Here is a 25,849-nt window from a genome sequence, read left to right as displayed (position 1 = left end):
AGGAGCCCAGCAGCCTGGGGGGTTATTTCTGGTCTAAAACCGGAATGCTGTGGTCAGTGCCCGCAGGTAGGGATGGAGTGAGACGGAAGTGTTGCGTGGATGGGGGCCCGTCTCTCCACCTCTCGAGGAGCACCCCTGGCAGCACGGTGCCTCGGGGTGGGCAGGCCCCCTGCAGATGGAGCCGGGCCTTTCCCAGCCACGGTCGGTCGGCCTTTGTGGCAGCTTTACCGTGAGGACTGTTTGCACGGTTGGCTTGGAGGGGCTGCTCCCTCCTTCGCCCATCAGCGTCTAGAGGCACCTCCTTGTACTAAGGAGGTGGTGTGTGGGGCCAGGGAGGGTGGGCAGGGCATGCAGTCCTGGGTCACCCACAGGGTGGTCCCTGGGGCCGGGAAGGCACGGTCCAGCAGGGTGGGCCGGGAGGAGGAGGGCCGCAGGCACAGGGAGACCTGGGGCTGGGGGCTGTATCCCCGTGCCGAGTGACACGGTCCCTCCCTCCGGGGGTCATGCGGAGGTTTTTCAGAAACAAAGCAAATGCCTAAGGAGTTTGCAGCAAGGGAGGGTAGAGGCAAGAGGCCCAGCGAGCCTGCCTGACGCCACAGCACGCGCGTGCAGGCTGCTGGGGAGCCTGAGGTAGGAGGTCCGCTCTCGGGGGCAGGAGCCCTGGGCCCGGCAGAGCACCCCCCACGCCCCCACCCAGTCGAAATCAAACAGTAGGATTCTGAGCAGCTAGTGACACTTGAGGAAGTAGACACAACCTGACACCTGGCTTTTTCTAGAGCAGTCTGGCTGCAGCCCAGAGAGCAAGCCCTCCCAGATGGCGGAGGCCCGGGCTGCCGGCAGAGGGCAAACTCGGGGACGGGTGGGCCTCTTGGGACTACCCACTAAGCACTGTTAGGGCAATTTGAGACTCGCAGTCATTTATCTACGGCTCTCATTTTGTTAAAACTTTATTATGAAAATCCACTTAAACAGGTGAACTACTTTGAGTGACTCTTCCCATTTTAGATTGAACAGAAGATCTTAAGCTTAGAACCACTTAGAATAGAATCCAAGAGGATGCGAGGGACGGCAAAGCCCTCAAAGCAGGCGGTGTGGGTGCCCCTGGGAGGGAATCTGGAGCCTGCCTTGTGCCCCCCAAATCTGCCCTCCACCTGGGAGGTGCGCCCCAACGTACAAGAGATTTAGAGACCGAGGCTCTGGCTGTGTAGGAAAGCATCTTGTGTCACAGCTTCAGGCTCCAGCCGACTACTTGCAGAGGAGGCACGCCGCGAGCGCAAGCTTTGAGGTGGCCGGTCACGGGCTGCCTGTAGAGAAAGGGCCTGCCGCTCGCAGTGCATCCCTGCCACCCCACAGCGCCTCAGGCATAGAAGATGAGCTCGGGGATCTGCCCGCCCTGGACCCCGGTCCCGTTGGTGCTGTCGGAAGAGCACTGGAACTGGAAGGTCACCTTCCCGCACTGCACCTCGGTCATGCCCTCCTGCCCAAAGTAGCTGAGCTCACTGCCATCCAGGACGGCGCTGGCGGTGTAGAAGGTGTCCTGCTCCACCTGCACGGGGTGTTCAAACCAGACTGAGAAGGTGCTGCTGGAGCCGTCGGAGACAAACGTGGTCAAGTTCTGCGCCAGGACCACCCCCAGCCGCTTGAGTTCAATCTTCACGCTGTACTCCGCTCTCCCAGAGCTAGAGCCGTACAAGCCCAGCCCCGCAATAAATACTCTCCTGTCCACGGCAAACTGGATGCTGTCGCAGCGGCCGCGGTAGCGCCACTGGTTGCTGCGGTAGGCGGAGGACTGGAAGCGGTGGCACCTCTGCGGGGCGAGGCCCTTCCTCTTGGTCAGGGGGAATTCGAGGAGGGGCTTGTTGGCCGCCGTGTACCACAGGAAGATGTTGTGGGTCTCTTCCAGCGTCAGGATGTCCGACTGGGCGGCGCCGTTGGCAAACTCTTCCAGGGTCATAGTTGGAATTCGGACCAGGTAGAGGGCTGGCCCCAAAACATGCCTCTTGTTGCGCGGGGTGGCCGGCAGGCCCTGCCTCTTGCACTCTGCCTCGGCCCAGCTCAGGACGGCCTCGAAGACCACAGCCTCCTTGGTGTTGAGGGCCTCCCGCATCACTATGATCTCCAGCGTCTGCCAGTCAATTTCACAGAAGCCTTCGGACCTCAGGGCCATCTCAGCCTGAGCATCGATGACCTCCCAGCAGCGCTGGGTCAGCTCGGGCTCCTCAAACAGCCGGCTCTGGGACAGCAGCACACAGGCGTTTTTGGCTTCCAGACTCGTCTCCAGGAAGTTGACACAGGCTTTTGCTAACGCGGGGACAATGTACTTCTTGGCGGCATACAGAGTGGCCAGCACCGTGTCAGCTTCCAGGTCAATCTCGTCACTGTACATGTACCTAGGCAGGACGGGGCCAAGTCACAGGCCGCGTGGGGCACGCCGCGCACCCAGGGCCTGGGAGAGGAGCCCTCCATCCTTGTGGACTTCAGGAGGCTGCAGGCAGCTGGCTGGCGGAACCAGGCAGCGAGGAACCGCCCCATCCTTGCACCCTAAGGAGGCAGACTTACTTTAACAAGATGAGAAAAGCTGTAGGTTCCACGTCAGGGATGTGGATTTCTGACTTGACTTCTGCCAGGTCCCCGTAAAACATGGCATAAAAGACAGAGCTACCCACGGCCAAGACATACTGTGGATGAGAGAGAGAGCTGCCCTGAGCCCTGGGCCCTCCCTGCCCCCAGCGGCTGCCACACCCGGGAAGAGGACCGTCCATACTCGGGAGGCGGCCGGTCGCCTTTGGGAGCTCAAAGGGCCGAGCCTCTACCAACCTTGTGGGCAGGCACCCTCCGGGCCGCGCCCGGGGGCCCCACGACGAAGTGCACGTCGGCCATGAGCTCGTTGTTGAACATCAGCGCGTTCCTGCAAAGGGCAGAGGCACAGGACACGGCTCGGGGCTCGGGTCGGCGCGGGGCGCGGACAGGGGCGGGGGCGCAGGTCCGGGCTCACCTCTCGCGCAGGGTCGGGTGGAAGGACTGCCAGTTGGGGCTCTCCAAGTTGTTGTTGTCGAGTGCGGGCGGCGCGGGCGCGGGCGGTGGCAGGGCGGGCAGCGGGGCGCTGGGCCGTCCCTTCCTGCCCGCGGCAGCAGCGGCGGCGGCGTTGCTGTTGGCGATGTCCGTGGCGGTGGCGGCCGCGGCTGCGGCGCCGGTGGGCGCGTAGAGCTCCGCGGCCATCTTCGCGGGCAGGGCGGCCTCCGCGCGCGGGGGCGGCGCGCCGTGCGCCCTCGCGCCGCGCCGGGGCCTCGGGGGCGGCTCTGCGAGCACCAGGAGCGCGGTGAGGCACTGCGCCACCCGGCCGTGCAGGCAGGCCAGGGGCAGCAGCATGGGGCCGCGGCGGCCCTGCGCGCGGGGGGCCGGCCTGCCCGGGGCGGCGGGCGCTGCTCCCTCGCGCCGCCCCGCCCGCCGGCCGGAGCCTCCAGCCCGCCCGCCCGCCCGCCCGCCCGCCCTCGCCCGCACCGCCGCGGCGCCCGCGCGTCACGCCGCGGCGCGGCTCCGCCCCGCGCGGTCGACGTGCTCGCCTGTGGCTCCGCCCCCTGCCCGGCTGCGCCCCGCGCGGCCGACGTGCTCGCCCGCCCCTGTCCGGCCCCGCCCCGCCCCGCCCCGCGCGGGCGCTTGCTGGAATCCGGCCGCGGAGATGCTGGAGGGACCGTGTGGGCGCGTGCCCGCGGCGGGACGGCCGGCGGCGGCTTTGGTGATCTTGGCGTGGTCCGAGGTCCGACGTAGGGGCTGTCCCTCTTCGAGGCCCACCCTGCAGCCTGCGCGCCTGTGCGGTCCGGAATCCGTGGGACTATCAGGGGCGGAAGGGACGGGATGAACTCCCGGAGAGACGACCCCCCTGGGCGGCCGTCCTAACTAACAGGTGAGGTGCTGTCTCACGGTGGGTTTGAGTTCCTCACGGTCAGTGATGTGGAGCACCGCGTCAGGTGCTTGTTGGTCACCTCTGTGTCTCTGGAGAGAAGTGTCTTGGACTCCTTTGCCTCTTTTTGAATCGGGTTGGTTTTGTCATTGCTGAGATTTAGGCGTTCTTTGCATATTCTGGAGATTTATACCTTACCGGATGCATGATTTGCAAATACTTCCTCTCATTTTGTAGGTGGCATTTTTCACTCTGTTGACTGTTTCTTTTGCTGCACAGAGGGTTTTAAGTTTGGTATAGTCCCATTTGTCTGTTTTTGCTTTTGTTGCCTGTACTTTTGGTGTCATATTCAAGAAGTCATTGCACATTCCAATGTCATGCTCTTCCCCGACGTTTTCTTGTAGGAGTTTTACAGTTTCATGTCGTACGGTTAGGTCTTTAATTCATTTGGAGTTGAGTTTTGTATATGATGTGTGAGATAAGGGTCCATCTTTTTTCTCTTGTATGTGGGTGTCCAGTTTTCCCAGCACCATTTGTTGAAGACGTTACCCTGTCCCCATTGTGTAGTCCTGGCACCCTTATCAGAGATCATGTGACTGTGCATGTGTGAGTTTGTTTCTGAGCTCTCTATTCTGTCCTATTGGTCTATATATCTGTCTTTGTACCAGCACCATAGTGTTTTTGGTTTTATCTTCTAAAATTCTTTTCCTGGTGAAAGTAATTTACTTATACATTTACTTTTCTTTATTACTCCTTTTTTCCTGTATTAATTTTTTTTCTTAAGATGGAGGTTTTTAACCTTTTTTTTTAATGTTTCATTTGGCTTTAGAAATAATATTTCCATTTCCCCTTTTTTAGCCCGCTTTGCAACACTCATGTAATCTTTTTTTTTTAGTTAGCTTTTTTTGAAGTATAGTTTATTTACAATATCATGTTAGTTTCAGGTGTACAGCACTTTGATTCAATTATATATAGATACATATGTATATACATATATTTGTGTACTTTTTCAGATTATTTTCCCTTATAGGCTATTACAAAATATTGAGTATAGTTCCCTGTGTTTTATAGTAGGTCCTTACTGGTTATCTATTTTATATATAATGGTGTATATGTGTTAATCCCCACCTCCTAATTTATCCATCCCCCGCCCCTTCCCCTTTGGTAACCATAAGTTTGCTATGGCTGTGAGTCTCTTTCTGTTTTGTAAATAAGTTGGTTTGTATCTCTTTTGTTTTTTTAGTATTCCACATACAAGCAATATCATATGGTGTTTGTCCTTTTCTGGTTTATTTCACTTAGTGTGATAATGTCTACGTCCATCCATGTTGCTGCAAGTGGCATTATTTCCTTCCTTTAAAAAAGATTTTTGGCTGCATTGGGTCTTCATTGCTGCGCACGGGCTTTCTCTAGCTGCGGGAGCAGGGGCTTCTCATTGCGGTGGCTTCTCTTGTTGCGGAGCACGGGCTCTAGGCGCGTGGGCTTCAGTAGTTGCATCACACGGGCTCAGTAGTTGTGGCTCACAGGCTCTAGAGCGCAGGCTCAGTAATTGTGGTGCACGGGCTTAGCTGCTCCGTGGCATGTGGGATCTTCCCAGACCAGAGATCGAACCCATGCCCCTGCATTGGCAGGTGGATTCTTAACCACTGTGCCACCAGGGAAGTCTCTTTCTCTTTTTGATGGCTAATACTCCATTGTATCTGTGTACCACATCTTCATCCACTCCTCTCTCAATGGGCATCTTGGCTACCGTGAATAGTGCTGCTGTGGACGTCGAGGTGCGTGTGTCTTTTCCTGATATATGCACAGGATTGTGAGTGCTGGGTCATGTGGTAGTTCTAGTTGTAGTTTTTTAAGGACCCTCCATACTGTTCTCCATAGTGGCTGTACCAATTTACATTCCCACCAACAGGGTAGGAGGGTTCCGGGTTCCCTTTTCTCTATACCCTCTCCAGCATTTATTTTTTGTAAAGTTTTTTTGTTGATGGCCATTCTGACTGTTATGAGGTGGTACCTCGTTGGAGTTTTGATTTTCATTTCTGTAATAATTAGTGATGTTGAGCAGTTTCTCATGTGCCGGTTGGACATCTGTATATCGTATTTGGAGAAATGTCTATTTAAGTCTTCTTTTTTGCCTGTTTTAAATATTTCACTTTGTCAGTTTTTTATTTAACTACTTAGTTCATTATTTTGTCCTTAGCTAAGCACTTAAGTCTATTAAGTTACCTAGAAAATTGTTCTTTAATTTCCTAATAGTTTGTCTGGAGGTGAGGGGGCTGTGTACCCTTGTCTTGCTAATTTTTAGTTTTCTTGCCCTTGAGGTCAAAGGGCACGTCCTGTAATATTTCTGTTCTCTGGGATGTAGGGAGGGTTTCTTTGTTCTTTAATACATGGTCAATTTTCATAACTGTTCCACAGACTTTGGAAAAGAATGATTACTTTTTGTAAGGTACTGACTTTAAAACATATTTGTTAAATTGAGCCTATGGTGATGGCATCCAGTTCCCCATTTGGTCTTTTTTTTTCCGCTAAGCCAGTCTGTCAAATTTGAGGGAATTGAGTTAAAAATCTCATATCATTGTGGTTATGTTAAAATATCAAGTGTGGAAATTTCTGTTTCCAACACTTTTTGCTTTATTTAATGCTTTCTCTTTCCCGGTGTGTCTACAGATTTGTGACTGTCCTGTCTTCTTTAAGATTATCTTGTCCTTTTCCATCATAAGAAACATTCATCTGTGTCCCTTTCAGTGATCCCTTGCCCTGAGTCCCGTGTTGCTGCTCCCATCACAGCTGCCCTTTTTCTCCTGGTGACCTGCTTCATGGGTCCCAGCATAGCCTTTTGATCTTCACCTTTTTGCATTATTTTTGAGTGTCTCTTGTAAATACCATATCCTGGTTTTAGCGCTTTTGTGCAAGCTGATTAGGGAATTTAACTTACATTGTGTGGTAAGTTAAATATACTTACTTGTGGTTTGTTGTTTTCTCCTAGTTTCTTTTTTTTTCTTCTCCCTACTTTAAATGCCCCAGTCCATTCCACACCTATCCCAGACTGCTGGCATGTTTGCCTTGAAATTTTTACTACAGTACTACAGTTTTCTATTTCAAGAACTAATCAGCGTCGAAGTTCCACCCAAATCAGGATGAGATCTTTTAATGTGCTTTCAATTTAATCCCTAGTTCTGATGGGTTTTGTTTTATTGTAAATAATTAGAAACCTTAGCAATTATATTTTTAATTATATTTTTAAAATATGTTTTCTCCCAATAATATCTTAAGCAACCAAATAACCCCCCAAAACCCCAAACCAACCCAAAACAAAACACCCACAGTGGAAGTAGGTGTAGCTCCAGACTGGCTAGGCTCAACTGACTCTGCCCCATCTTGGCCACCTTGTCGTCTCTGAAAAGGGGGTTAAGTGGTAGTAGCTGCCTGTTGTCAACCTAAAACAGCCAGTTACGTTACCAGCAACGTGAGTTTACTCGGGAGAGGCAGGGGAATTGCAGTTCGGGACCCGCAAGCTATGGCAAACCACAAGCAAGTCGTGCAACAATGGAGAGGAGCCTTCCTTTATTGGGGGGCGGGGGGGCGGGGAGGAAGTTGGGCGGGGCTACTTTGAAAGTTTTCCAGTCTCCATTGGAGGAAAGTGAGAGTTGAGGGTGTGGCGGTTTCTCATTGGCTGGGCTGTTGCTGGGCCGGGAGAAAATCTTCCTTCCTCTTCCCCGGGTAGCGCACCAGCTTCTTCCAGCCCAGAAGCGCAAAGCAAGCTGGGAAGGAGGGCCCAGTGTGGGAGCGCCACCTTCAGGGCTTCCTGCCTCCGTTTTACTCGAGGTTGCCCTTACTAATTTCCACACTGTGTTGGTTGGGCTGAGCTGGGTGGCTGTTAGGGTCCGGCTGGCATAAGGCAACCAAGAGGCACTGCTCCGCTCCCTACGCCACCACAGCCTCCTCGGTCAGTGCAGGGGATTGTCCGCCTGAATCCACGCGGTCCCGGGCGACCCAGGCTGCTTCAGGGGCGACTGCCAATCGCTGTGGCCTCAGAAACCTTCCCTGGGTCCTGTATGTGAGCCAAGGCCGGCAGGGATGGAAGAGGTGCTCGTAGGATCTATGGGGCTTCCAGGGACCAGAGCTCAGTCATGAATGCCCTGTAGATGTAGGGAGGCCAGGAGAAGTGGGCAGGCTGGGGCCCAGAAGGTCGGTGCTGGATGTTGGCAAACAGCTGGGGTCTCTGACACACCTGCTTGCGCTGCTGTTGGGGGTGTCAGAGATGAGCTGACCAGTTCCCTTCCGTCCTGTGCCTCCCAGGGTCTTCCCGACCTGCCCTTCATCCTCCTCCGTCCGCCTGTACACACCTGCTTCCGGGCCAACCCGTCCCCTCCTGGAACCCCGTCCTCGGGCCTCCGCCACGGCCCCCTGAGCACAGCCTTCCTGGATGATCTTGTCCAAAGGAGGTCTCGCCCCGCTATTCTCTGTCATAGAGCTCTGTAGGGTTCCTTCAGTTGCCTATGGCAATCCAGACGCTTAGCTGAATCGAGTAAATTACTTGGTGGTTTTTGCCCGCTCTGTGAAGCTTCTAGCTCAAAGCTGCGTGAGGGAGTGCTGGTAAGGAGGGAGAGGGTGTGTGTGCAGGCGGCTCTGGTCCCTCCTGAGCCGGGCTGACACTCCCTTAGTGAGAGACGTGTTCACCTGAAGAGGTGCACACGCCCGTAGACAGGAGGGCAGACGATATAAGCTGGCATTACACAAAAGTAAGTGCAGAAAATAAGTACGTAAAAAATTGGCTGACTCACAGCAGTCCACAAAATGCCAAATTAAGCAGCCGGGTTTTGTGTATGTGTCTGCAGGAGCGTGTGCGATGTGTACGCAGGCTTGGGGCCCCCATGTCACGTGGCAGGGCACGCACGTCCTGCCCACCGGCTCCACTCTGGGTGCAGCAGCCACCCGGCCGCAGTGTCTACAGCTGCTCCAGGAGGCTGCGTGTCCAGGAGGGGGGCTCGTGTCGGAGGAAAGGGGCCCTGGGGAGCCTGTGCGGTGGAAGGACAGGGAGGGTGGCCTGAGGGTGGGCGGGGCGGGGGAGTACCTGTCGCACCAGGTGGGTTTCCGTGTGCTGCCAGATGTGGAGCACATGCACCGCAGGGCCTCCTGGCACTGCACACTCCTGTCCCAGGGCGCGTACGGCTGGCTGAGGTGCGTGTCTTCTGCAGACCCCTGCCTGTACATCCCGCGCTTCGCCCACCTGCTGGAGTTCGGTGACAAGAACCACGAGGTGTCCATGACGGCCCTGAGGCTCCTGCAGAGGATGAAGAGGGACTGGATGCACACGGGCCGGCGCCCTTCGGGCCTCTGTGGGGCAGGTAAGGCGGTCTCGGAGTCGCGCTGGCTGCGTCCCGCTGCCAGCGTGCGGGTGCTTTCTGTCCCGACTCTTCAGCAGGCCGAGCCGGTAGGTAGTGGGCTGTCTCCAGGGCTGCCTGCTGGCCTCGCTTGCCCGGCCCTCACCCGGCCCTCGGGGACTTCCACCTGCTTCCTGTTGGCCTCCCCTCCGTCTTGGGGAGCAGGCAGGACCCTCAGAGGCCAAGCGGGCTGCCAGGCTTCCTGGCCTTGACCCCAGGCTTGAATGTTGAGGTGCAGCCGTGCTGAGTCATTGCTGCAGGGGACACCCCGGGCTTTCGGGCTAGCTCCCCGTTCCCCAAAGGACAGTTGTCTCATCTCCCCTCCAGGTGGCAGCAGCCCACAGACGGCCCTCCTGCTCTGTTCCTGATGCTCCCTGGACCTGGAGCCCCTCCCCAGGAGGGCCGTTACCCTTCCTCTTAGCCTCTTACCTTGGCCCACAAGGTCGAGTCCACTCCTTTCCAGAGCGCTCAGCAGCCAGCAGGATCAGTGCTTGCTGAGATGCATTTTCCATCTCTAAGCCCAACTCCCGAGTTTGCAGTCCAGAATCTGGGCCTCTCCTAGGGTCCAGCCAGTTATGGTCACCAGCACAGCACACCCGGGCCCACTCCCTCTCTCCCCGATCCCTGGCTTGTCCATCACCAGCCAGCGTTTCCCACACAGGTCACCTCAGAGTTCACTCGTTTGCTTTGAGAGGTTTACACAAAGTTCTCAAAAAGTGTATTTTAATTTTTCTCGCGTTTAAAAAAGGAATGTGCAGTACTTCTTACGTTTTTAAAAATTATTGTATAACTGCCTGCAAAGCGGTCGGTGGATCTTAGGTGTTCCGACAGTCGTGCAGACCGTGCAGCACCGCCCGCAGTAAGGTGAGGAGGACGGTGTCGCCCCAGGGGCTCCCGGAGCACCCTCTGGCACTGTCTTCCAGCTGGTCGCACTATGGGGTCGTCAGCCCTCCGCGCACGGGATCGGTCCTGGTTTGGACAGGAGCACCCTGTTTCTGAATTCTCCATTGTGTTCCTTTCCAGCACTTCTAGTTGCAGCCAGGATGCACGATTTCCGGAGAACCGTCAAAGAGGTCATCAGCGTGGTCAAGGTGTGCGAATCCACGCTGCGCAAGAGGTGGGTCGCTCTTGTTGCAGCCGGGGGCTTGGCCAGACTTCCCTGCACAGCGTCTCAGTCCGTCCAAGTGGTGGCCCCTTTCTTCCACCCTGTGTTGAGGTGGACAGTGGTTTGAAAAGTCACCCCGACTCACAGGTCAGGAAACAGGTACTGAGAGTGGCCTCACCTGTGTCCTGGCTGGTGCAGCCTGAGTGACTGGTCTCTCTGGGGGAAGCCAGGCTCAAGCAGAGGGCCACTGTGTCCCTGTAACGGAGTGGTCGGGCGAGCCCCTGCTTTGGGTACCGTGTTCACAGGGTCATTACGGCAGCTCCAGCGGAGCTCCACGTGGACTGTGACGAGAGAGTCACCGGCCCAGAGTCGCTGGCACAGCCATCAGCACAGGGTATTTACCCTGAGTCTGGAGCTCTTGATGGCTGTCTTTCAACTGAGATCATATCCTGTGGCAGTTTTCAAAGGCAGAGGGAAATTTATTTTGCTTACTTGAACTCTGGTTCTCTTTAAAAATTTTTCTGTTGAACATTTTGAAGATTGTATGAAATGTAGGAAACGGACAAGAATTAATTATGGCCGGGCACACTGCAGTGCAGGAGCCCTGCCTGCCTGGGACCCGTGGCTCGGCCTCCTTCCTTCTGGGGCCTTCTTGAGTCTACCTGTGGGAGCAATGAGGGTGCCATGCCTTTTTCTCCCTGGGGCCCAAGCTATCGGCAGGATAGAGTAGGGGCTGAGAGGCTGCCGGACAGCCCCCGGGCCTGTGCTCACAGCTGTGTGTGGCAGGGTGCTGGGCCTGGGAACCAGCACCCCGAGGGACTGTTTTGTAAACGGGGTGTTGGGTTTTTATAAATTTGTTTTATTTATTTTTTGGCTGCGTTGGATCTTTGCTGCACGTGGGCTTTCGCTAGTTGCTGCAAATGGGGGCTCCTCTTCGTTGGGGTGCGCAGGCTTCTCATCGCGGTGGCTTGTCTTGTTGCGGAGCGCAGGCTCTAGGCGTGTGGGCTTCAGTAGTTGTGGCACACGGGCTCAGTAGTTGTGGCTCGCGGGCTCAGTAGTTGTGGCTCGCGGGCTTAGTGACTCCGTGGCATGTGGGATCTTCCTGGACCAGGGCTCGAACCCGTGTCCCCTGCATTGGCAGGTGGATTCCCAGCCCCTTTGCCAGCAGGGAAGCCCTGGGTGCTGGTTTGAGTGCTGTTCTCGGGCACCATCTTCCCTTTCAAGCGTCTGTTTCAGGCTCACGGAGTTTGAAGATACCCCCACCAGTCAGCTGACTGTGGACGAGTTCATGAAGGTCGACCTGGAAGAGGAGTGCGACCCCCCGTCGTACACAGCTGGGCAGAGGAAGCTGCGAATGAAGCAGGTGGGCCGCACGCCCGTTTCCTGCTCTTCCTTCGCAACAGTGGCTTAGCTACGAAGACTGAAGGGGGGGCCAGGGTGCACCACACTGAGCGCAGTCCCTCCTGGGCCCAGAGCCATCTCATCTGCTGAGGGTCTCCCCGGACCCCCCTCAGTGCATCCCATACAGTTTCCAGGGCAAGCCGCCTCCCTGAGGGCCCTGGTGCTCATGTCTCTGGGGGCCTGAAGCCCGAGTCCCTCTTGTCAGGCTAGGGACCTGCGTTGGGGTCGAGAGGCCTCCAGGTACTGGCAGGCACCGCTCTCGCTCCTCTCATTAAATGCATTCGTTCTCTGCCTTTTCAGCTGGAACAGGTCCTGTCAAAACAGCTGGAGGAGGTGGAAGGTAACCAGCCCATCTTAATGTACGGGTACTTCAGGTCCTTACAGGAACGGACTGTGTGCTTGCTTTTTAAAAAAAAAAACATTTTATTTATTTATTTGTTTCTTTGTTTGGTTCCACTGGGTCTTCGTTGTGGTAGACAGGCTCCTTAGTTGTGGCTCACGGGCTCCTTATTTGTGGCTCATGGGCTCCTTAGTTGAGTCACGCATGTGGGATCTAGTTCCCTGACCAGGGATCGAACCCGGGCCCCCTGCACTGGGAGCGCAGAGTCTTAGCCACTGGACCACCAGGGAAGTCCCCTGTGCTTACATTTTGCTGTTAATTTATTGCTTCAGGTGAAATATCCAGCTACCAGGACGCAATTGAGATTGAACTAGAAAACAGCCGGCCAAAGGCAAAGGGGGCCCTTGCCAGCCTGACAAAAGATGGTGAGTCCAGCCACGTCTCCTCGCCCGCTGGCTCGGTTCACCCGTGTCCGGCACCTGCCCCTCCTGCCGCCCCCACCGTGGCCGTGCGTCCTGTCTCTTGGCTCCACCCCCGCCCCAGGCCTCCACGCGCCAAGCTGGGCGTCAGCTGCTCCCAGGACACCCCGAGCCACCCTGCCCCCAGCAGCTCCGGGATGGCCGAGTCTTCGGGACCAGTCTCCCGTCCCCGTTGCCCTCAGGGTACTCACTCGTTGGCAGACGCTGCCTGTGGGAAAGAGCTCGCCCTGTGCCCGTGGCCGCGGCCCACACAGCCCTCCCCGCTGCCGCCTGTCCCTGCGTCCCATCGCAGCTCTTGCGCACCCCCGTTTCTGGTTTGGGGCCTCGCGAAGCTGCCGTGAGCCCCCTCGGACAGATCTCTTTGTGCATGTGTGGTTTTCATTTCTCCCACGTTGCCTCCCTTGCCGTGCTCCAGGGACACCCCGGCTGGTTCGGGGCGCCCCCTCCGCACACGCGCTGCAGGTCCGCGGCCGGCGCCCTCCCACCCCCTCTCTGGCTCACAGGACAGGGACGGGTGCTGAGTGAGCGTCGGTTCCATCAGTCATCCAGTCTGGAAGGCGAGCACCTGCTCACCGCCTCTTCCCTGGGGTTTGTAGCCGCCCTTGTTCACTTTCTTGTCCGATCTTTAGAGTCATCCTGGCCGCTGCCCGCGCCAGCCCAGCTCTCCACTCTGTCGATCACCTGAGGCAGGTTGGCGCCTCCTCCCCCCGAGAGCGAGAGTGGGGTGTCTCCCTCCCGGGGGTTTCCTTCTGAGTCTGAGGCCTTGCGTCAGGTGCTTTGGGTCCCAGCTGCACTGCCTTCTCTGTTGCTGCCGTAAGTGGCGTCTCCGCTGTGTTTGTGGAAGACGCTAATTTCTAGGTGCTGCTTCCGTGCGCCTGTATGTTAGGGGTTCTGTTACTGCTCTTAGTACTTCCCCGTTCATCATTGGATCGTTCAAGTAATTGGTGAGTTAGGTCGTCTACAGATAGTGGTGTTTTACTGCCCTTCACGATTTTTAGGCCCCTCCTTTCTAGCTCTTGCCTAGTCCATTGCTTGACCCTTAAAGACCGTGCTGAGTCTTGCCTGTGACAACGGGCACGTCATCCGGCTTCCCTGCAAGGCCTCTGTGCTGCCCGGGACACACACTACACGCTTTGGGCTGAAATACCACGTTGTCCTGTAAAGGAAACACCCACCGCCGTTCTCACTGAACCGTCCTGTCTCAGCCGTCGGGGAGTGTTTCTGATGTCTGCAGGGTCTGCGGAGAGGAACACAGGGTTTTCCTGGGTCAATGAATGTGATCCGTCATTTCCACAGTGTCCCGTGGCTCTGGGAAGGCCTTCCCTGGCCAGACGGTGTGCCTCTCTGTTCTCAGGCTGCCACAGCGCCCCATCCAGGCACAGATTTGGACAAACTTGTATCTTACGATACTTTTGACTTTATTGTTTCTCTGGTCGTTTTCATTTTTATCCTTTCTTATTCTGCATAGTTTGTTTCTATGGTTTTTTTGGGTTTTTTTAACCTAGCTAGGTTGTTGATTTCCCATTCAACCAGCTCTTGCACTGATTTATGAGTCCTGCTGCCTTCCTGTACACTGCTGGTGATTTCCGCTTCCCTCTGCTCTGTCCTCCTCACAGCTTCTCTCCTTGCTCTAAACTGAGGTTGCTGCCCGGCTGGTTCCCTCTGACGTGCGCACGCAGGGCAGGGCCCGAGCGTCGTCAGAGCTGCGACCCGCTGTCCTGGCACCAGACGCTTCGCGCCACTCACAGTCGCGGAGTACATTGGTCTTTGGTGCTAAGAGTCAAGCGAGGGAGTTAAGAGTTGGGGCGGGGCTTTTGCTTTCTGATTTTGTTGTTAACTTCCACGCGCACTGCGTTGTGGCCGGGTGTGCTGCTGGCGCCGTCCCTCCCTTGTGCCATCAACGCAGGTGCGCTGGTCGGAGACACCAGTGGTGCTTGGGAAGAGGCCCCCTCTGCTCCCGTCCAGCTGGGCTGGGCTGGGCTCTGTGTCTGTCGGGGCGTCTCACTGGTCGCGTCGTCAGTTTTGAGGTCCTCTTGCAGACGGAGGTGGCCGCCGTGTTTTAGCTGAGGCTGGCTTGTTTTTGGTGCCTGGCGCCCTCCGCGGCCTGGGGGCACGCCTGGTGGTCTCTGCTCTGCCTGCCCCACCTCTTCCGTCCATGTCCTCCTCTTCTAGAAGCAGAGAATTGGGCTCTGCTTTCTGATCCAGCCCAAGAGCTTTTTCTCTTCCAGCAGTGGAAGTGAGCTCTCTTATGTCTGCTCAGGTGCCTTTCTGCTTGCTGTTCTCTGGACCTTGGGAAGCTCTGGCTTTTGTCCCAGTGGTGTCCTTCACGTGGTTTCTTCAGTCCTCTGTTTCTCGGGCAGCACCTGTTCGCACCTGCCCAGCTGTGGCGAGGATGCGGGCTCGCTCTCCTGCCCGCGCCCGGCTGCCAGTGGCCGCCGTCGCACTTACCTGGCGCTGTGGAGGGGCCGCTCATCTCCTGCTCCAGTTCCAGCTTTTCACACGTTTCCCTTCTGGGGAGACCGTCGGGGACGTGTCCTCCTCCATGCCCCTGCGTTTGGTTATCTGGACCAGCTCCACGTTGCGTCCGTTGTCTCAAGAAGGAAGGGCCGGGCCCGGCCCGCCTTGGCCGCGGGTCTTGCTCCTCGGATCCGTTGCCGCCTCACAAACAGCCCCTGAGCCTCCAGCCCCGGCGAGGAAGCCGCAGCTCCCGCGTCCCCTCCTCTGCAGTGAGGATGGAGGCTGGGCTGGAGGAGGGGTGGAGGAGGACGCGGGCCACGGACGCAGGTACGAGTCCTTCCCTGCGGAGGACGTGTCGCGTGCGTGCAGGGCGCTGGGCCCTGGGACCCCACGGCGGGCAGAGTGGACCGACCGATGTCCTCCCTCTGCTGGCCCTCCTGTGGGATGTCTGGTGACACACACGGTAATGGCGTGGGCTTCCAAGCAAGGGGCCGAGTGGGCGTGAGGGAGCTGTGCGCGTGGTCGGGGGTGTGTACTCCAGGCCCAGGGCCTGGCGAGTGCCCACCCCGGTGTGCAGCTGCCTCCTGTCGCTGAAAACTAGGCATGTTGTTTACGTACGTGGGATCGTGTAGTGTGTACCGTTTCTCCCCTGGCTTTTTCACTCGGTGTAGTTGTGAGCCATCCGTCGCTAGATCAGCCCTCTTTGTGGAGTAGTGGTCCCTGAGTGCACCCAGTCCTGGGTGGAAGGACCCTGGGATTATTTCCAGTCTTGGACTGTTGCACGTAACCTGCTGTGAACATTCGTGTAACTGTCTTTGTTTTTTGTTTTAATTAATTTATTTATTTATTTATTTATTTTCGGCTGCGTTGTGTCTTCGTTGCTGCGCGTGGGCTTTCTCTCGTTGTGGTGAGCGGGGGCTGCTCTTCGTTGTGGTGCACCGGCTTCCCTTGCTGCTGAGCACGGGCTCTAGGTGCGTGGGCTCAGTAGCTGTGGCTCACAGTCTCTAGAGCGCAGGCTCAGTAGTTGTGGCACACGGGCTTCGTTGCTCCGCAGCATGTGGGATCTTCCCGGACCAGGGCTCGAACCTGTGTCCCCTGCATCGGCAGGCAGATTCTCAACCACTGCGCCATCAGGGAAGCCCTAGAGTTCTCAATTTTGATGAAATCCGACTTATCAGTGCTTTCTTGATTCTGCTTTCGGCGTCACGTATAAGAAGTTTTTGTTTAATTCACGGTCACCTGTCTTCCCATTGTTTCTCTGGAATGTTTCTCGTTTTAGCTGTTAGGGGCACAGCTGATCGCTTCTGAGTGAACCTGTGCGTCGCGTGTGCAGTGTGGGCCGAGGCCCGTTCACGGGCGGGTGGGTGTTGGGCGCCCTTGGGATGAGGTGCGGCTTCTGGAATAAGTGCCTTTTGCTGCTGGGCGGAAACGCTCCTCTTCACCAGGCGGGCCCTCTGGCTTCCTGCCTGGTTAACACGTGGTGCGTGAAATTGTGTCCCTAGGCTCCGTTGAGGACACCACATCCAGCTTATTTGGTGAGGAGGACGCTGAGGATGAAGAGCTGGAGGCCGCTGCCAGCCACCTGAACAAGGACTTTTACCAGGAGCTCCTTGGTGGAGGCATTCCTGGCAGCTCGGAGGCGGCAGGAGGCCCTGAGGGAGGCGGTAGGCCCCCCGCCCTGGAGTCCCTGCTCGGCCCTCTGCCCACTGCGGCCAGTCTGGGCATCTCGGACTCCATCCGAGAGTGCATCTCCTCCCAGAGCCGGGACCCCAGTGAGTGCCCGGGGCTGGGGGAGCGGGGGTGATGGAGAGACGGTGGGGGGCTCCTCCGGGCGGGTGGGGTGGGATTTCCAGGTCTGGGTCGTCCCCGCCTGCCTGTGGGAGTTGGAGGTGCTGCTTCTGAGGGGCCTTCTAGGAGGGTGGGCTTGGGAGGGGCACGGCCAGCTCTGCTGCAGGCTGTGTGAGCAATCAGTGACCCCAGCTGTGCTGACGCCTGGATGCCACAGGGCTTGTCAGCATCTCTGGGACCTCCTCCGCTGACCAGAGCCCTCAGTTTGGTCGGGCTGTGGCTGGAGGCTCCTTCCTGCCCCTGTGTAACTCGGGAGGCCCCATTGCAGAGGCCCCATGCTACAGAGCGGCCACGGGGACAGACTGGCATCCCCTGCCCGCACCTTTGCACCCAGCCTGGTGGGAAAGTGTCGGCCAAAGGCGGCATCTCCACTGGTCAGACGGATGTCACTTGCTGGGCTCCAGTGCCTGCAGTGCCGGGGTGCCTGCGCAGGGGCCCAGCTGTTCCTCCCCCAGGGGGCCCTGGTGTGCAGGCAGCTCCAGGAGGGCGGTGGGTTTGGTCTTGTCGCAGTTTCACCATAAGGTGGGCCCTGCTTCCTCTCTTCTGGGCACCAAGGGCTTGGCGTCTGTGTGCAGGGAACCTCTGTGAGAGGGACGCTGCTCAGGTGTTCCTCCCGTGCCCTGTGGCTGGGCGTGGCGATGGGCGGTCATACGCCTACCCTGGTGGCCGTGGTGGTCTAGAGGGGAGAGGGATGTGACACAGACCCAGCCCATCAGTTAGGTACATGTGGGTTGTACCCCAAAGGGGCTGCCGTATGAGTGGAACCCGGGGCAGGTCCCACAGTGTACTGAGCAGAGGGCATGTGCAAAGGCCCCGAGGCAGCTGGGGGGCACTGCGACCTGGACAGAAAGAGGCTGGAGCTGAGAGAGCAAGGGGAGCAAGGCTGACCGCAGAGGGGCGTGGGGGTGTGTCCGAGCGCCCAGCCTCAGCCGCGGAGCAGCAACATGACAGGAGAGCATCCCCGACAGCCTGCTGGCAGGAGAGCATTCCCGGTTCCCGTCGGGCTGGAACCAGCAGGACGGGGCAGAGAACCGTCGGATGACGAGGGGCAGCCCACGGGAAGGGCAGCCCACAGGAGGGGCAGCCCCGGTTTCTGGGCCGTGCAGGTTGTGCTGTTGACCAGCGGGGGCAGGAGGGTGGTGGCCGACAGGTTACGGGGGTGTCCTGAGCATGGTCCCGGAAGGCTCCCCGAGGCCCCCTCTCCTGGGCTTGTTGATCTGAAAAGCACTCTGTACGGGAGAGCGTGAGGACTGGAAGGTCTTCCGAGTTAGCATCGCGCCTCCTCCGCAAGGTGCTGGGGTGTCGCCTCAGCCTGTGCCCCGCACTCGTAGGAGTGGGGCCGGGACCGGCCGGTGGCCGGGAGGAAGCAGGTGCTAGAAGCCCTTGGCCGCACCCCGGAGTCCTGAGACGGCCCAGGTGATGTATGCGCTCATTTAACTGGACGTCGGCCCTAAACGCCAGGCTGTGCTTCCCTTTAGAAGATGCTTCCGGGGACGGTGAGCTAGACCTCAGCGGCATTGATGACCTCGAGATTGACAGGGTAAGCGCCGTGAGCTCTCAGTGGCCTTTCCGGGGGTGCTGTTTGGGGTCCGTGGGGTGCCAGGCTGCGCCCCATTGGGAAGCTCCTGTGGGCTGGGGGCACAGCTCCATATCCCCCTGGGCCTGCCGTCGTTCGGACGGGCTCTTAGCAGTTTGTCCAGCAGTGCTTGTTCCCTGGCAGGCGGGAAGCCTTTCCCCTGATTTGTCACCAATCACCTTGTGCTTGAGGCCACCTGCGTGTTCTTAAGTCACCGTCTTGAGCCCTCACCTCAGTTCCTTCTCCGGGACCTATGTCCCTACGCTCTGGCTGGCCTGGCTCCCGTGCCCAGGGGGACCGCAAACTGCCAAGAGTCGGGGGGCGTTGGCTGCGGGGTTGGTTCATGGATGTGGCCCTCAGGCCGGCCTGGAAAGGGTGAAGGACGCCGAGGTGTTAGCCGGGTCTCCACACACGTTCCGTCTTGGGTCGGAGGCCTGCTTCCTGACCAGTGTGTATGAAGGGGAGCACGTTGGCAGAGCTGAGCTCTGCGTGTGCCCTCTGACTGTGATGCTGCGCTCTGCCCCAGTACATCCTGAACGAGGCCGAAGCCCGCGTGAAGGCCGAGCTGTGGATGCGGGAGAATGCTGAGTACCTGCGGGAGCAGAGGGGTGAGTGCCCGCCCAGGCGCCCTGGAACGCGGGCCCCATGCACCCCCACCCGCCCAGGCGCCCTGGGACGCGGACCCCCACCCGCCCAGGCGCCCTGGAACGCGGGCCTCACGGACCCCCACCTGCCCAGGGGCCCTGGGGCGCCAGCCGTACTGACCCTGCTCCTTGACCTTTCAGAGAAAGAAGCGAGAATCGCGAAGGAGAGGGAGCTCGGCATCTACAAGGAGCACAAGGTAGGGCGCAGCCTCTTCCTCAGGGACCTGAGAGCTCCCGGCCACCCACCCTGCGCTGTGCTGGCCTCCCACTGGCAGACGCCCGGCCAGCCCCCACCCCCACCCTGTTACCTGGGAAAGCCTGCTTGGGGCCCAGCCTGGCCGGGGCTCTGCACGGTGGGCTGTGGGCAGATTGCAGCTGCCCAGTGGCCCCTACAGTGCTGGACTGCCCGGGTGCCCCACTCTCCAGGGAGAGTAAGACTCCCCAGCCGACCCCGATTGTTTGAGCCCCGCTCCCACGTCCTGAGTGGCACCTGGCAGGTTCATAGGACCAAGACCTACAGGAAGCGTAATGTTGTGTTTCCATTGAGCCCAAGAAGTCTTGCAAGCGACGGGAGCCGATCCAGGCTAGCACGGCTGGGGAGGCCATCGAGAAGATGCTGGAGCAGAAGAAGATCTCCAGCAAGATCAACTACAGCGTGCTCCGGGACCTCGACAGCAAGGGCGGGGGCAGCCCACACAGGGAGGACGCCCGGCCTCAGGAGAGGGCTGGCGCCAGGAAGCTGTCTCGGCGGAAAACGCCAGCCAGGAGGAGCGGGGCTGATCCCGTGGCCAGCGTGGGGAAAAGGTACCGTGCCAGGTGGGCTGGGTGTCGGGTGGGCGCGGGGCTGCGGGACATTCCCCACGTGTGTGCTGGGAACCAGTGTCTGTGTCCAGCGTGGCCCCCGCTGCCCTGGCCAGGAGCTGAGCAGGGTTTCAGCCCTGGAAGGGGTCCTGCTGCATTGGGGTCTGCTCTGTTTGAAGAGACTTGTGGGCCGGGCCCATTCTCCACCCCAGGGGTCCGTTCTCCCGGTAGGGCCCCCGCCTTGCTCTGCGCACTGCCTGCCTGTCCCCCATCCCCCTGCTCTCTCTGCCGAGGGAGAGCAAACCACTGATGGGGCAAGTGGGGTAGGGTGGGGAAAATATGAGCTCGACCACAGGGCCCTCCTGATGGCGGCTGGTGGGGCCACCCCCCCGCTGTGGAGCCAGGTCCTGGCAGCTCTGCAGTGCCCCTCGCCCCAGGCCGAGAGCCCCTGCCACGGCCCAGGCTGGTCGGTGTGCCCGCAGCCTGGCTCCAGGCTGTGCTCGAGGGGGATTGCAGAGGGGAGGGCCCTGTGGGGCTGCACTCCCACCACCCCACCCCCTTTCCTCTGTCGCTACCGTTTTCTAGTGCTGACTCATCTGAGAAGTAAAGATGTTCTGATTTGCATTTCTGTTCTCTAAAGTGGGAGTAATCATTTTTCGCAGTTTTTGTGACACTTTTTCTGTAATTTGGTGACCCCACTTCCTTGTTCCTCGAGTCCCCACACCCCCAAGTCCCCAAGCACCCAGTACTACAGCCTGTCAGTGTCCGGACAGCTGGTCCTGGTCCTGTTGGGTGTCTCCGTGCTCCCTTTTTTTTTTTTGCGGTACGCAGGCCTCTCACTATTGTGGCCTCTCCCGTTGCGGAGCACAGGCAGCGGACGGGCAGGCCCAGCGGCCGTGGCTCACAGGCCCAGCCGCTCCGCGGCATGTGGGATCTTCCCGGACCGGGGCACGAACCCGTGTCCCCTGCATCGGCAGGCGGACTCTCAACCACTGCGCCACCAGGGAAGCCCCCCGTGCTCCCTTCTGATGACAGGCACGAGAGCGGGCACTGCGGGAGGCCCGCCCCTGCTCTCCTGGAGCCTGGGAAGCGCCCATCCCCCACCCCCCCACCTGGACGCGGTGTGGCCGCTGCATGTGCTCCCGGGTCGTGGCAGGCAGCCTTGTCCCGTTCAGCCTGCCCTTTGGCAAGGGGGCGCCTCACCCCCAAGCTCGGCATCCCCTGCTCCCATCACCATGCACGGGGGTGAGGGGGCTGCTTTCCCAGAGCTCAGGTTCAGCCTGTGTTTGTCAATGGAAGGTGCTGTGGCCGAGCCCCGTCACACAGTCCGGCCGTTCCTTCGTGGACATGGTGTTCGCCGTCCAGCCGTGCGCATTTTGGTGGCTGATGCCCGCAGTGCATTTGCAAAAGTGGTGGGGCAGTGGCCCTGTGGGGCAGCCACGGGTCCTCCAGGCCACCGGCTGGCTGGGGCTGTGGGCTGAAGGGAGGAGCGTGTCCCCAAGTGCTCGCAGAGCCCCCTGAGAGGCCCAGCCAGTCACCCGGCCGCCCGCAGGACCGTGTGTGGACGGCTGCCGGACGCTCCTTGAGAGGAGGGCCCGAGACCCAGACCCACCTCCTGCCGGCCCTCATGTCAGGAGCCGCTCTCACCCCATCCGCTGATGGCGCGCTCTCCCAGCCAGGCTGGCCCTCAGTCGGTAGGGAGCGCGCCACTGGCTCCCGCCTTCTGGGTTCTGGGGACTCTGGACTTCTCTGCTGGGCCTCGGGTTGTTACGGCTCTGGCTCCAAGCTCACGTCTCCCCAGGTGACGGGTGGGGACCCGGAGAGCCGTCCGTGTGGGAGGGGCTTCCTCTGAGCTTGTTCACAGCCTTGCGTGAGCTGCCGCCTTGTCCCCTCCAGGCTGCAGCCCCAGACCGTGTAGAACGAGGGCTTCCTGTGAGACCCCAGAGCCACTGCTTCCGATGCTCTCACGGGGCGGGCTGCCCAGACCTGGCCTGACGGGCCAGACCCCCGCCGTCAGGTGTCCACTGTCGGAGGCTGTTACGGGGTCCACTCCCCGTGTGCCCAGCGTTCATTGGCACGTCACAGCAGGGCTGGGCCAGATAGCCAGGAGGGTCCAGGGTAGCGGGTGTGCGGGGCTGGGGCCGCCCCGCCCATCTTCCTTCAAGCTGTGCCCTGGAGGGAAGCAGCTGCAGTGTGGACTCTGCCCCTGCCCTGGCCACCCTACACATGTCTGGTGGGTGGGTTCCTGGGTCTGGACGGCTCCTGCGGCCAGGGCTGGGAGGAGGACCTGCCTCATCTCCCGTGGGAGTCCTGCCGTCACGCTTGGGCAGGTCAGCGGCATCCGGGGAGCCTTGGTGTGCGCCCCGGCCCCTTGCAGTGGGTTTTGTATAGAAAGCGCCTTGAGTTTTGTGTTTGGAGGGTCCGAGGGAGGAAGAAGAAGCCCATTGGGGGGGGTGCTGTAGGCCTGGTGGGGTGGAGGGGGCAACCAAGGCTCTCAGGCTGGGAGGGGAGGGGAGGGGAGGGGAGGGGAGGGACGGGGCAGGCTTGGGCCTTAGAACGTGCGTCTCCCCCCCTCTTCTTCCAGCAACAGGGAAAACTCAGGATGGACCAGTGGGAGGACTGAACAGGGGTCTCCCACAGCAGCTGCTGCCCGCAGCCTCCACACGTTCTCCTGGAAGTATGGGGGGTGGCAGGGAGCAGATGGCCCAGGACCGCTTCAGAAAACAGCTGGCCTGGGGGACCGGGAGTGCAGTGTGATTCTAGTTTTTAATCCTTTATCAAGTATTGACGAATACATGGGGGTTCTGTCCAGAGGCACCTTCTGTCGCCCTGCAGAGTGGCTTCAATGAAATTTGAATTTGCTGCCAACATTTAAAAAGAAGCTTTCATACAAAAATCCAGATTTCCGGCTGCTTCTGGCTCCCCGCGCCCCCATCCCCAGCGCCCTGGCCCTGCCCTGCCTATGGGTGCGGTGCTCACCCAGGCCCCGGGGAAGAACCTTGCCTACGCCATGTCTGTTGGGTAGACGTGAAGAGGCCCAGAGGGCGGCCCACTCACCTAGCCACCTGCCCAGCCGGTGGGGTCGGGGGAAGGACAATGCAGGGGCTGGGGCGGGGCAGGGTGGGCTGCCAGGCCTGGGTGGAGGAGGTGACAGGACAGCGCTCAGGGCCCAGGCGCAGCCACTGGGTGGACAAGACCCAGTCAGGGTGGTGCCACGGGAGCCTCAGTACACCGTCATCCTTCACATCTGGCCAGATGCCGCCATCAGAGAACGGGCCTTCCGGCAGGGCCCGTGTCCTCGTGGCCGATGGTGCAGCCTGGGCTGAGGCCACGGTGCTGTGCTCTCTTCCAGGTTGAGGCCGATGGTGTCGACGCAGCCAGCTAAGAAGGTGGCCGTGGGAGAGGTGTGTTGTGTGGACATAGCCGGGGGACAGGGATCCTTGGGAAACAGCAGATGCCCGGCACCGCGTCCGTGAGCAGCGTGTCAGGGAGGGAGTGCCAGCACCGCTGCTCCGGCAGTCCCAGCCCAGCCAGGGGGAGGCCTGAGGCCCAGGGGCGGCCCGGGGCCTGAAAGCCTGAGCCCACCCGTGTGTGCCAGCCCACGGCCATCGCAATCCTCCGTGTGGGAAGCCAGGCCCAGGTCCCAGGGTCCAGCGTGGTCAGTGGCCTTCCCTCTTCCCTTGTCTTGGGGTTCAAGGGTCTTCCCTTCTTATTGTTGGGGTCCTGGTCTGGCCTAGGAAACAAAAGGGAGAGGCAGGGCCCCTGCGGGGTCACACGGCAGCTGCAGGGGCAGGCTCAGGGGATCGGGTGTCCTCACTGACCACTCTTGAAGGGTGGGGAGTGTCCACCCTGCCCCGGAGAGCACTCCCCTGCGGTGGCCTGGGAGCCATGCTCTGTCCCGAGCTCACCCCCTCGCCAGCAGGCCTTGCTCCCGAGTCCCCCCTCCCTGGAAGCCGAGCCCGTCAGGCCCACAGCGGTCGTGGTGGAGAGTGGGCCAGTGTCGTACCACCCAGAGGAGGACGCGGACGAGGAGGACCCCGACGAGGAAGATGGGGAGCCCTGTGTCAGCGCCCTGCAGATGGTGGGCGGCGACGGTGAGCAGCCTCCTCAAGCGGCTGGGCCGGGGCGGGGGTTCCCGGAGAGGAGGCACAGACCCCTGCCTGCACCTCGGAAGGGAATTTGAACTGGCGTCTTACGATTGGCTGTATTGGTTTTGAGGCCCAGGCTGCTAGAAGGAGCTGGCCAGGACCTGCTTGCTGTGCAGACTGGGGGCTCTGGGCTGCCCGTCCAGCAGGAGAAAGGTTCCCACTCTCTGCACCGCTCGCATGGGCGCTTGCCCCCGGGGCCTGCAGAGATGGAGGGACCGACGCGGTGGTCCCCGTCAGTGGTGGTGGGGCCCGTGCAGCCGTGGCCTGCGGGGCTGGGGCTGGAGCCTCTCTGGGGCGGCCGTGGCCTGGGGCGCCACTCACGAGGTGGGCGGTGGCGGGTGCAGCGTGTGGCGCCTGGGCTGCTTGACCACGCGGCACCCCTCAGTGTCCGTGACTCTCTTGTACTTTGCAGATTACGGCTGTGACGGCGACGATGACGATGGCTACTGAGGCGTGACCTTGCTGCCGGCAGTGTCCTGAGGGGTCAGATGGGCCTCTGGGGCCAGCTCACAGGCGTGAGCGCCGAGACTTGGTGACAAGATGGGTGCCGGCCCGCCTGCCCTGCCGCCCTCTTCCACAGCCACACGGGGCCTCTGGCACTTGCTGTTCGCTGCGACCGTGTTTTGAGCAACGTGAGGAGTGTTTCTGCCCAGCAAGGGGAGCCGGACCAGCTGTCTGTATCTGGTCAGAGGTGGGTCTCACGGCCCAAGAACGCTTGCAGGCGGCAATGTCGTGTCCCACGGAAGGAAACTAAGGCACGGGGAGCCCCAGCCGCTTGTCCAAGTGCGCGGAGGGCTGGGCGGGCTCCAGGACCCTCCTCGCCTGTGTGGAGCTGGCTTCCCTGCACCCCTCACCTCCTTGCCATGTCTGAGAAGCACTTTGTGTCCCGCTGGTCCAGAATTGATTGTGTATCTCCAGCCGAAGTTTCCAGCCAGGCGCTCACATCTCCCTGCCACTGCCTGGGCCCTGGGGACCCCACAGATCTGCACCCAAGAGCCTAGAGGCTGCTTGGCCAGCCGGCATCACTCGGCAGACACGTGCACAGCCACCGCGGGTAGCCTGCGTGGCCGCCTGGGTGAGGGAGCCAGAGGTGCTTCCTGTCTGAGCTGCGGTCAGGCTCGCCGTCCAGAGGCATGGCCGGCAGAGGGGCCTCGAGCTTGGCAGCCCTGCTCTGGGTGGTTCCTGCTACCCAGAGCCTCCCGGGCCAGGCCTCCTCATTGGAAGGCCCCGGGACCACTCTCGGTCTGGGCTTGGGCACCGCTCCCCTGGAGGTGTCCTTGCGGGGAGGGCAGACCCCTCCTAGAGTGCACCCTCCCGGAGTGCATCAGAGTTTGCGGGGGTGGGGGGTGGATTTTGAGGCCATTGGCTGTGCCCCTCGGCCTGTACCATGCAGCCAGCCTGGACTCCAGGGCTCCTGCAAGTCTGGAGTGGAGGGTTGGCTTGGTGAAACAGAAAGATCGTTCCTTAAGCAGAAACCCACTGAGTCTGTGGTCTACAATTCCCTGTCTGGCTCCCTGGAGGAGTGAGGCTGAGGCAGGGGTACCTGCCCTCCAAGCTCCATGCTCATGGCCTTGACTGATGGGGGACCATCAGTGACATGTCCACCTTCACAGGAAGTCCCTGTGCCATTGTTCCCAGCTGTGGGCCATCCTGGCCCTGGGCCCCTCTTGGGGCTAGGAGGACGTGCTTGGCTTCAGCGGCTCTTAGAGGAGTCTCATGGGCTGGGGGCTCATTGCATTGCGCAGGGAGCAGATGGTGGGCC

General features: G+C 59.8%; 2 protein-coding genes across 8 annotated transcripts in view; one reads left to right on the top strand and one right to left on the bottom strand.

Annotated features, from left to right (window-relative positions):
• BRF1 (BRF1 RNA polymerase III transcription initiation factor subunit) overlaps nucleotides 1-25,559 on the top strand; it is a 119,124-nt gene extending 93,565 nt beyond the window's left edge. The window contains exons 1-14 of one of the 7 annotated variants that reach the window (XM_032621281.1): nucleotides 3,661-3,904; nucleotides 9,103-9,252; nucleotides 10,312-10,405; nucleotides 11,630-11,756; nucleotides 12,095-12,134; nucleotides 12,467-12,559; nucleotides 16,573-16,842; nucleotides 18,397-18,458; nucleotides 19,021-19,102; nucleotides 19,280-19,335; nucleotides 19,686-19,942; nucleotides 23,292-23,343; nucleotides 23,862-24,033; nucleotides 24,500-25,559. In XM_032621281.1, the coding sequence (XP_032477172.1) occupies nucleotides 9,171-9,252; nucleotides 10,312-10,405; nucleotides 11,630-11,756; nucleotides 12,095-12,134; nucleotides 12,467-12,559; nucleotides 16,573-16,842; nucleotides 18,397-18,458; nucleotides 19,021-19,102; nucleotides 19,280-19,335; nucleotides 19,686-19,942; nucleotides 23,292-23,343; nucleotides 23,862-24,033; nucleotides 24,500-24,537 (1,425 nt within the window). In that variant the 5' untranslated portion in view covers nucleotides 3,661-3,904; nucleotides 9,103-9,170 and the 3' untranslated portion in view covers nucleotides 24,538-25,559. Of the gene's footprint in view, nucleotides 1-3,660; nucleotides 3,905-9,102; nucleotides 9,253-10,311; nucleotides 10,406-11,617; nucleotides 11,757-12,094; nucleotides 12,135-12,466; nucleotides 12,560-16,572; nucleotides 16,843-18,396; nucleotides 18,459-19,020; nucleotides 19,103-19,279; nucleotides 19,336-19,685; nucleotides 19,943-23,291; nucleotides 23,344-23,858; nucleotides 24,034-24,499 lie in introns of those variants that run through there. The other 6 variants (XM_032621275.1, XM_032621280.1, XM_032621277.1 and 3 more) reach the window with 6 other exon arrangements.
• BTBD6 (BTB domain containing 6) lies at nucleotides 924-3,458 on the bottom strand. Its single transcript, XM_032621283.1, has 4 exons — nucleotides 2,996-3,458; nucleotides 2,818-2,908; nucleotides 2,560-2,678; nucleotides 924-2,390 (listed from the first exon to the last, which is right to left on the bottom strand). The coding sequence occupies exons 1-4, from the start codon at nucleotides 3,367-3,369 to the stop codon at nucleotides 1,358-1,360; spliced, it is 1,617 nt and encodes a 538-aa protein (XP_032477174.1). The 5' UTR covers nucleotides 3,370-3,458; the 3' UTR covers nucleotides 924-1,357.
• Nucleotides 25,560-25,849: the final 290 nt, after the last annotated feature.

This window comes from Phocoena sinus, chromosome 2 (genome assembly GCF_008692025.1).
Source record: "Phocoena sinus isolate mPhoSin1 chromosome 2, mPhoSin1.pri, whole genome shotgun sequence".
In the NCBI taxonomy this organism is placed as follows: domain Eukaryota; kingdom Metazoa; phylum Chordata; class Mammalia; order Artiodactyla; family Phocoenidae; genus Phocoena; species Phocoena sinus.
Note: the sequence above shows the minus strand (reverse complement) of the source record. Positions and strands in the feature narration are given on the sequence as shown.